Source organism: Otolemur garnettii, unplaced genomic scaffold (genome assembly GCF_000181295.1).
Source record: "Otolemur garnettii isolate 467f Iridium unplaced genomic scaffold, OtoGar3 scaffold00018, whole genome shotgun sequence".
Classification (NCBI taxonomy): domain Eukaryota; kingdom Metazoa; phylum Chordata; class Mammalia; order Primates; family Galagidae; genus Otolemur; species Otolemur garnettii.
The window spans coordinates 5,865,351-5,875,170 of NW_003852413.1; the positions used below are offsets into that span (position 1 = coordinate 5,865,351).

General features: G+C 49.7%; 1 protein-coding gene across 1 annotated transcript in view; it reads left to right on the top strand.

The window, feature by feature from the left end:
* Positions 1 to 3,533, top strand: part of SRP68 (signal recognition particle 68) — a 46,566-nt gene extending 43,033 nt beyond the window's left edge. Inside the window, exons 13-15 of the mRNA XM_003786115.3 lie at positions 1,730 to 1,805; positions 2,131 to 2,183; positions 2,719 to 3,533. Coding sequence (XP_003786163.1) covers positions 1,730 to 1,805; positions 2,131 to 2,183; positions 2,719 to 2,946 — 357 coding nt within the window. The 3' untranslated portion in view covers positions 2,947 to 3,533. The remainder of the gene's footprint in view (positions 1 to 1,729; positions 1,806 to 2,130; positions 2,184 to 2,718) is intronic.
* Positions 3,534 to 9,820: the final 6,287 nt, after the last annotated feature.

A 9,820-nucleotide genomic window follows, 5' to 3' on the forward strand; every position in this document is an offset into this window, starting at 1 on the left:
CCTATAGTCCCAGCTACTAGGGAGGGAGAGGCAGATGAATTGCTTGAGCCCAGGAGTTGGAGGTTGCTGTGAGCTGTGATGCCACAGCACTCTCCCCAGGCTGAAAGCTTAAGGCTCTGTCTCAAAAAAAATAAAATAAAAATAAGTCTGGGTCCCTCCCCCAGAGATTGTAGTTCTTTCTAATTGGTTGTGGGTGGGGTCTGGAATGGGCATTGGGATTTCTAAAAGCCCCCAGTGATTCTAATGTGCAGCAAGGTTGAGAAGCACCTTCCTGCACAAGAGTTATGCTAGACCAACAGCAGCTGGAGAGCTTGTCAGAAATGCAGAGCAGACTCTCAAGCCCCACTGGGACCTGCAGCGAGAGTCAGAGCCTGCATGAGACCACCAGGAGGTTTGGGTATCCACTGGAGCTCAAGTGCTGCTGACCTTAAGTACAGCAGTGGAGGCCTTGCCTTATTTTACCCATTGTTGAATGACAACTAGGTTCTTAAACAGGTAGACTGCTGTGATGATGTAGAGCTTGTTAAAACCTTGGCTGGTCCAAGAAATCCATGTATATTTTACAAGTAGAGACTGTTTAGAAAAGCAAACTGAAGTTACTGTATTAATGTAGTTGTGTGCCCGTGTGTGAGAGCTGCTGCAGGAGGAGCCCTTGCTGTTTGTTTGCCCAGGAAGATAAAGTAGAAACCAGATTTCTGCTTTCAAAGAGCTCATGGTTCAATGGCAGCCACAGACGTGCATGTAGGAGCTGATGTATGAATACAAAAGTAGCAAGAGAGGCCTCGAGCAGAGGCAAAGGGATAGGAAGGACGGATGGGTGTGGCAGCAGCATCCCCACAGTGGGATATCATCTGCAGACGGGACAAAATGATGTCTGTCTGATCTCATGTGCCAAATGGTTTTGGGGAAAGTGTCAAAGAATGGAGGCATGAAGGATTCTGTGGTATCCAGACCTTGTCAGTCATTCCCATGATGCCAAGTACGAGGCCAAGAAGAATGCATACCCCTTAGAAGCAGTGGGATGTGGCAGGGAAGGGCTTACACCTTTGGGCCAGTGACCTGGTTCTGCTAACACTGGGGGAACATGACCTCTCCATGCTTCGGTTTTCTCTCTTTTTTCTTTTTCTTTTTTTAGAGACAGAGTCTTATTTTGTCACCCTCGGTAGAGAGCATCACAGCTCACACCAACACCACACTCTTAGGCTTAAGCGATTCTCTTGCCTCAGCCTCCTGAGTAGCTGGGACTACAGGTGCCTGCCACAACACCCGGCTACCTTTTTTTTAGAGGCAGAGTCTCACTCTGGCTCAGGCAGTCCACCCACCTTGGCCTCTAAGAGTACTGGGATTACAGGCGTGAGCCTCTGCACCCGGCCGTGCTTCGGTTTTCTCATCTGTGAAATGGATGTACAAACCTCCTCAGGATTATTGTGAATATTAAATTATGATTATGTGAGCTGCTTGGAATAATGCCTGACTCATAGTATGTGATAAATGTATTAATATTATTATCATCATTACTGTTTCCAGGCATTATTACTTAAGACGTGACATAGCTTTTCCCATTTGAAATAGGCTAGGTTTTTGCTTTGTTTTATTTTAATAGGGAGAACCTTTGAAAAAGTCTAAAATCATATGATAATACCAGCGGGATTGCTTAATTCGGGTTAGCATGGTAGGCCTCTGTGACCCAGCCTTGGCCTGGCAGAACGCATTTTCTGAATCATTACAGGACCTGCCTGACATGCAAGAGCTCATCACTCAAGTGCGGTCAGAGAAGTGCTCCCTGCAGGCCGCGGCCATTCTAGGTGAGCCCCTGGCCACATCAGGCATGGACTTGTATAGAAGGCTTTAGAGAAAGACTGTCGTGTTGTCCCTTCTCCTGTTAGCTATCTTCCATACATCTGTGCTAGCTTCGCTGGGCTGACAGCATTGGATCTGGAATTTATTTATTTTCTGTTTACACCCCTTCTCGACAGAATTCAATTCGGACCCAGGAGGGAAAGGGCTAAGTTCCCCACCTGCTGGCTACCTTTGCTCTTAGGATTTAGAAGCCATGTATGTGACAGGCCTCATGTGTGACTATATCTGTGCTAAGTCCTTGTTCTCATTGAGTGTCTGTGAAACTTTCAGATGCCAATGACTCCCATCAAACCGAGACTGCCTCCCAAGTCAAGGACAATAAGGTACGTCTGGGCTGTGGCTTTGAGGAATAAAAAGAAGGATTAGTGATCGTTAGGAATGTGTACCCATTTGTAGAGCAGTGGACCCTCAACTTCTAAGGAGACACCCCGCTTCCCTCCCTGAAAGCTCCCTGTATGATGTGTAGAACTACACTTTATAAAGGGATTTGTTCAGTGATGTTTGGATTCAGTCAGGGGCCCGCACAGGTGGCCTTGAGGTTCCTCAGCTTCAGCCTCCCTGATAAGCTTAGGAACTGTTGCTGTGCAGCACAGCCCCCATGGGTGCCCTAGCTGCTGTGTCCAGTAGACCCCCCACCCCCACCCCGACCCCAGCCTGCCCTGCCCTTAACCTGTCTGGGCTTCAGGGACTCTAACCTGTCAGGTAAGGGTGTGGTAGCGCCACCTCATAGTAGATTGTGGGGATTGAATGAAATGGCACGTGTAAAGCACCAGACTGGACACTCAGCACATAGTGAATGTTCCATGGAGGGTCCTCTGTGATTAACACCCAGACCCTTCCCTTTGATTTGACTTCCAGCCTCTGGTCGAACGGTTTGAGACCTTCTGCCTAGACCCTTCCCTTGTCACCAAGCAAGCCAACCTTGTGCACTTCCCACCAGGCTTCCAGCCCATCCCTTGCAAGCCTCTATTCTTTGACCTGGCCCTCAACCACGTGACTTTCCCACCCCTTGAGGACAAGTTGGAGCAGAAGACCAAGAGTGGCCTCACTGGATACATCAAGGGCATCTTTGGATTCAGGAGCTAACCAGGCTCCTCCTCAGGGGCAAGGGGAGATGCTGACTCTTAATCTGTATTGTGAGAAAATCCCAGCAAGTTCCATGATATTAAATCCAGGTCTGCATTGGCCCAGGGCAGGAGTTTAACATCTTCAGCCCTGAGTTGCTATGTCTTGTGTGTTTGTGCACTCACATTCTTAACCAGTGTGTTAGGAGGAACCCTGTCGTCTTTTGGTAGATGTGTTTGGGGTTGTTCTGTCTCCTGTACTTCCTGGGAGCAGGGCCCCTGGGAGCCGTGGTTGGTTGGTAATGCATTCTGGGGGCCCACACCAGGCATGGACAGGGCCTTGGGACATTTTGTCAAGTTTCTTCAGTACCGTGGATTTGAAATGAACTCTTCCTTGCAGTGAGCATCCAGAATCCCTTGAACAGTTTATCTATGACTGAAACATTGGCAACGTCACCCCCAGAATTACGGTCAGCCTTATTCCTCTTCACCTTCAAGTGAACGCTAAGAAGTTTCAGAACAAGCAGAGAGCTCTATTTTTAGAAGAAATATGTTGCATTCAAAAATGATGAAACCAAATCTTATATTAAAAGGCAAACATGGTGGAGACTGTGCCTGTGTTTTCCATTCCCTCCCTCATGTCCAGTCCCTCTTCTCCTTGGGGACCTGGTAGTATGACCCCAAAAGGTCAAGTGCGTCTTGACTTCCTGGCACCTGCCTGAGGCTATTACTAGATTTGAATGTGTTAGAGGCACTGTTTTTTAAAAGAGTTCTCAATCTGTAGTTTTGAGCTGCCATTACATTTTAATCTCCTTTCTGGCCCTTTTTTTCCTTAGTCATCCTTTTTTACTTCTATTATTTTATCAGTAATAGAAATAATGAAAGCAATGTAAGAAAGCAAAGAATAAAAGTAATTTAAACATGAGATGTACCTGACACCTCTGAGTCCCTTCAAAGATCAAAACTCACTTGTCCTATAGGAAAGAAAATCCACCATGAAAAATGTTGGCTTAGGCTCAGCACCTATAGCTCAACCGGCTAAGGCGCCAGCCACGTACACCTAAGGTGGCAGGTTTGGATCCCCAGCCCAGACCCGCCAAACAACAATGATGGCTGCAACCAAAAAATAGCCGGGCGTTGTAGCGGGCGCCTGTGGTCCCAGCTACTTGGGAGGCGGAGGCAGGAGACTCGCTTGAGCCCAGGAGTTGGAGGTTGCTGTGAGCTGTAATGCTACGGCACTCTACCCAGGGGGACAGCTTGAGGCTCTGTCTCAAAAAAAAAAATGTTGGCTTAGCTGAGGCAGGGCAGCTCACACCTGTAATCCTGGCACTTAGAAAGACTGAAGTGGGAGCATCACTTGAATCCAAGAGTTCCAGAAAAGCCTGCAACAAAAAATTAAATTATCTAGGCAAAGGGGTAGGCACCTGTAGTCCCAACTACTTAGGAGACTGAGACAGGAGGATCACTTGAGCCCAGGAGTTGGAAGTGGCAGTGAGCTATGATTGTGCTACTATACGCCAACCTAGTGACAGAGAAAGACCTTGTCTCAAAAAGAAAAACTAACTTAGATGTGTCAGACATCAGACTAGTTGGCTCAAAGGAAAGGCCTTGTGATTGAAGATCTGAGAGCATTATTTCAAGGTGGAACCCCACTGTGAGTACAGTGGTGCCTCCTGTTTTCCCAGCGAGTTGCAGCAGGGATGGACAGGAGCTGGAAGAGATGGTGGGACGACAAACTGGACTTGTCAGGTGTGATTTAGCAAGGAATCAAGATGCTTGAGGGAAGATCTTGTCTCCAGGATTTACTTTGGGGCAGAGAGCCTCAAGAAGTTGATTTTTTTTTTTTTTTTTTTTGAGACATAGTCTCACTCTGTCGCCCTGAGTAGAGTGCTGGGGCATCACAGCTCACAGCAGCCTCCAATTCTTGGGCTTAGGCGATTCTTTTGCCTCAGCCTCCCAAGTAGCTGGGACTACAGGCACCCACCACAACACCCGGCTATTTTTTGTTGCAGTTGCCTCTGCAGTTTTAGTTGGCTGGGGCCAGGTTCAAATCCGCCACCCTTGGTAATGGGGCTGGCACCCTATCCACTGAGCCACAGGTGCCACCCAGGAAGTTAATTTTTTAATTAAAATTTTCCTCATGTGTGCCATACAATGTGGGGATACCCCTACCTGCTCGAAGATGTGGCACAGATACTGGTCTCAAGTTGAGCTCCTGGGCTTTGGTCAGGCCACTGCCTCTGATAGGCTGAGGGGACATTGAGGGGCAGACTCCATTCTTATTCCCACCCATCCTCCCAGGTCAGCCTCCAGGGTGATAGCTATGCTGTCCTCCAGCTCTGAGAAGCCAATTCCAAGCACCCCGTGTGTATAGTCTCCAATCTGCCTGTGCTGGGGTCTGCAGCGGGATCTGGCTCCCTCAGTTCTCATCTTCCTTGGATGGTGTCCCTTTGTCTTGCTCCCCACCTGCTCTCCACCCTACTCTGGAGTGCTGGCCTCCATGGAGACCCAGAATCCAGACGGTGGAGATGAAAATGGAGATCACAGATTGCACCTTCTCATTTCTTTCTCATCGCCCCTCTAGGAATTCTGTCCCTCCCAGGGTCCCTGCTAGGCACTCTGAATAGTATTGGCTCTTACTGGCCAGTGATGCTGTTTAATATTAAAAGTTTGTGTTTACAAAGGAAGACAGACCTGACAGGGCTGAGGTCTCCGTTAGCTTGCACAGCCCTTCTCAGAGGACCCCTGGATATTATACAGGCTCTGTCGTGGGGATAGAGTACCAAAAGCAGGACCCCTTCCTGTCCTCAGCCCCAGGAAGCAGCTCTGCCTCTGACAGGAACAGGTTCCAAGTCGGGCCCTTGCTGCCTATGGGTGAGAAGGACACTTAGGAGGCCACACGGTTCTGCCTTCCCACGAAGCAGGAAATAAATACGCATAAGGTCACACATGCCTCAGATGGAACTGCACTTTGTTTCAAGTGAGTCTTTTCCTCCCGTGCCTTCCACATGGACCCTGGTGCTATCAGCAGGTTCTGGCCCTGAGGAAGAGTCTATCTCAGCCTGGTGTGGTGGCTCACACCTATAATTCCAGCATTCTGGGAGACCAAGGCAGATGGATTGCTTAAGCTCATGAGTTGGAGACCAGCCTGAGCAAGAGCAAGACCCTGTCTCTACCAAAAATGAAAAACTGAGGCTTAGCGCCTGGGCCTCAAGCAGCTAAGGCATCAGCCACATACACCTGAGCTGGCCGGTTCGAATCCAGCCTGGGCCCACCAAACAGCAACGATGGCTGCAACCAAAAAATAGCCGGGCGTTGTAGCGGGCACCTGTAGTCCCAGTTGCTTGGGAGGCTGGGGCAAGAAAATCACTTAAGCCTAGGAGTTTGAGGTTGCTGTGAGCTGTGATGCTACAGCACTCTACCCAGGGTGACAGCTTGAGGCTCTGTCTCCAAAAAAAAAGGAAAGAAAAGCAAAGAAAGCCTGAGACAAGAGGATCACTTGAACTCAAGAGTTCAAGGTTGCTGTGAGCTATGATGACACAACCCTCTACCCAGTGTGACAGAGTAAAACTCATTCTAAAAAAAAGAGATCTTAGTGTCAACAGGAGGAGAAGCTCCATGCTGTCTCTTTATACTTGAAAACCCTGCCTGGGGTCTGCTGTGCAAATGTTTTGTTTCCTTGTGTGTTGAGTGGTCTTAAGCTGAAGATTGGTGACCAGCCCTATTGGGCTGGAGTCCCAGGGGTGCAAGGCAGTGAGGGCTTTGCTGGCTGTCGCAGCTCAGTCTCCTGTTTTTTCCTCTTCTCTCACAATGTTTTGATGTACTGTCTCCTCTCTAGCTTTACATTCAGTCAAGTGAGCAGTCATGGATTCCCTGTTTGAAATCAAACATTGCTGGGCTTGGTTCCCATCCCATTCCCCTGGGGGCAACCTGAACCTTTCAGAGTGGCCACAAGGGTGACAGCCTGTGATGGATGGGAGTGTGCCCTCAACCCATAGGGACCCTGGGCTAGAGCCAGGTCTTTCCTCCCCAAAACTGAGGTGATGGCTTCACCCCACTAGGAGAGGAAGACTGTCACCAGGGCCTTCGAGGGTGGAGACTGCTCTGTTCACCGTCTTGACTGTGGCAATGCTGATTTTTCACACACTAGGCATCATTAATTACACAAAAGCCCTAATTGATCACAGAATTCTAAACAGCACATTGCTGTCTGCAGCTTTGAGAAGCCTGGAACATTCAGAGGTCTAGGAAAATATCCAAAGATAGCAAAAATATGTGTTGGTTCTAAGGTTTTGTTTGAAGACACTTGTTGCTACAGAGGAGATGGAAACCAGATTTAGCTGTAAAATTTATCGATGTTCCAAGCAAAGAGAATAAGTTGGAAACGGCCTGCATCCTGACAACACCATCTAGAAGAATCTAACCTGTTGGTCTGCTAGGTGTTAAGAGAGTCTCCAGGTTGCTATGTAAGCAACTTCCCAGCAGACTGGGAAGGCAGGCTGTGTAGCTGACAGTCCCCAGCCTGTGCTCAGAGGCTCTGAGCACCATCTGGGACAAGTCAGGGCCAGCTAGAGCTATTATTATTTGGTACAAGTTTAAGAAAATATCTCAAATGGCAAATACTGATGGAATACTCGTGGGGGTCTGTCTTGTGACCTAGGTGCTTTTGTCTGGTCTCTGTGGCGTGGACAGGATCCTCATTCTGCCTTATGCCCCACAAGAGGCCATCTGTCTGTGAGCTGCTCTGCAGGGCTGAGACCTCCAGGGAATACCTCCAAGGCAAGCAGGGCACTACTCTCCCTCCCTTAGCCATCCCTCTGCCCTGGTGATTCTGTGTGGGAAATGACAGCCTTGTCTCTCTGTGGTCCCTGCTTGGAGCAGATGGTTTCGTTGCCCTCTGGGAACCGCAGCTCAGTCTGTGGTGAATGAATACTCCCCACTTGGGGAAGAACCACATTCTTTCTAATAAAAAGCTGACCTTTCCCAGGGACCTTCTGACGAGAAACAGTGTGGTTGACATAGGCAGGTACCTGGGTCCACAGAAGATAAATAACGTTCGCTCTCATCTGTGGAATGAAGAGGGGTGTGGCTGCGCAAAGGCCTGGCTGCTTGGTGACACCTCCCACGCCGCCCCACGAGAGACATACCTCTGGGAACACAGGAGCCCAGGGCCCACAAGGGCATGGATCCCTCCCTTGATGCTTGTGGGTGTGTGGCCCTGCACCGGCTGCTTAGCCTCTGGGCATTCTCCATCCTAGTAAGACAGGAATGGCTGTTTCTCAAACTTTCGAGGAGGAATAAAATACCCAGTAGCCAGGCAATGAGGAGGTTCCCCTGGGATGGTCTGAGCCTGGGATCAGCAGGCTGATGGGGACACTGGGCTGAGAGGGGCTTTCTAATTTCTGGGCAAAAAAGACATCAGGCAGGTCTAGCCCTCAGCTTTGAGGACTGTTCTTTTGTTTTTGTCTGTTGTTTTATAAACCTTCTCCCTCAGACTGTGAACAGGGCCTGGTGCCACTGGATGCCTGCTATTGAGATACAGCTGATAGACTGTGTTCTCGTCATGGGCACAGTTGACAGCCACTGTCAGACCTGGCCTTGTGCAGAGGAGGGTTATAGGTGCCCAGTGGCTAGTGAGGATAGCCACTGCCTTAAAGGTGGCAGAGAGCCCAGAGCCTATAGGCCCAGCTGTTCCTTAGCAACACCGGGCAGGCTGCAGGCTTCTGGAATGCAAGGATGGCTTGTGCACCAGGCAGCTGCAGGTGCCAGGAGGTGAGAGCTACACTGGCCCACAGGCACAGGGACTGCCTACTGTAGCCCAAGGGTAAGGAAAGGGATTTGTTCACAGGAAGGGTAGATGCTCTGAAGTAGCCTTGGACTTGAGCCACTTAGTATAGGGAATCCCACCCTTTTGACATAGGCAAGGTTTGGTTAGTTTATGTCTTTTTTTTTTTTTTTTTCCAGTTGCTAGACCCTGCCTGCTAAAGGCCTGGAAGGAATCACCAGCATCTGTTCTTCCCCATTCTTATCTAGTCAGACCCTCCATGCCACCTCCTGCTTCTCTCCAGGCAGACCTTGGCATTTCTCTTTCTCAGACTTGCAGCCAAAAGAGCCTCCTCCAGACAGCTCTGCCATTCCTCGGGCCACAGGCTCTGTGCCTGCAGACCGTGGAAGGAGCTTTATCCCTTTAGCTACTCACTCCACCAGGCCACGGCCTTTCCAGGCCCAGCTAATAGAGGGCACAACTGCTGCTCATGGGCCAAGGAAGCATCAGGGAGGCGGAGTTGTCATTCAGCTTTGGTCCAAGGGTCTGGTGGCACAGCCTTTGAACAAACAGAGGGCAATTTCCTGAGATGATAAAGTCTTTCCCCATCAGGGAGCATATGGAAGCCTGGCAGCCATGGCTCCCAGGCAGAGAAGGCAATTGCCACCATCTGCTACAGCAGCAAAAAGGATGCCCTCCCTGCAGGAGCTGCAGAGCTGGAGGAGAGCAGTCATCCAAGGTCTGAGTCCCCCAGCACACTTGCCACATGGCCTGGCTGCACAGCTTGGCAACCCTGGAGCTCACTGCTCCCAGTCTGATCAGCCCTCTTTGCTCAGGCCCCAGGCATAGTGCGTTGACAGCTGCCCACATCAGACTGGAGCTCCACGTTTGAGGAGTGAGTAAGCTACCGTTGACAGACTTGACACAGGGCTGAGGGAGCCTTAGAGCCTTAGGGGTCATTTCATCTCAAATGTCTCAATCCACACACAAGGGAGCCATGGCCAGGCAAGGGGAAGGACCCAGTAGAGTCTCAGGGGCAAGACAGAAGCCAGTCCTTCAATGTAAAGAGACATGGTCTTCCTACATAGCTCAAAAAAAATTAAATGAAAAATAAATTTAAGGCTCGGCGCCT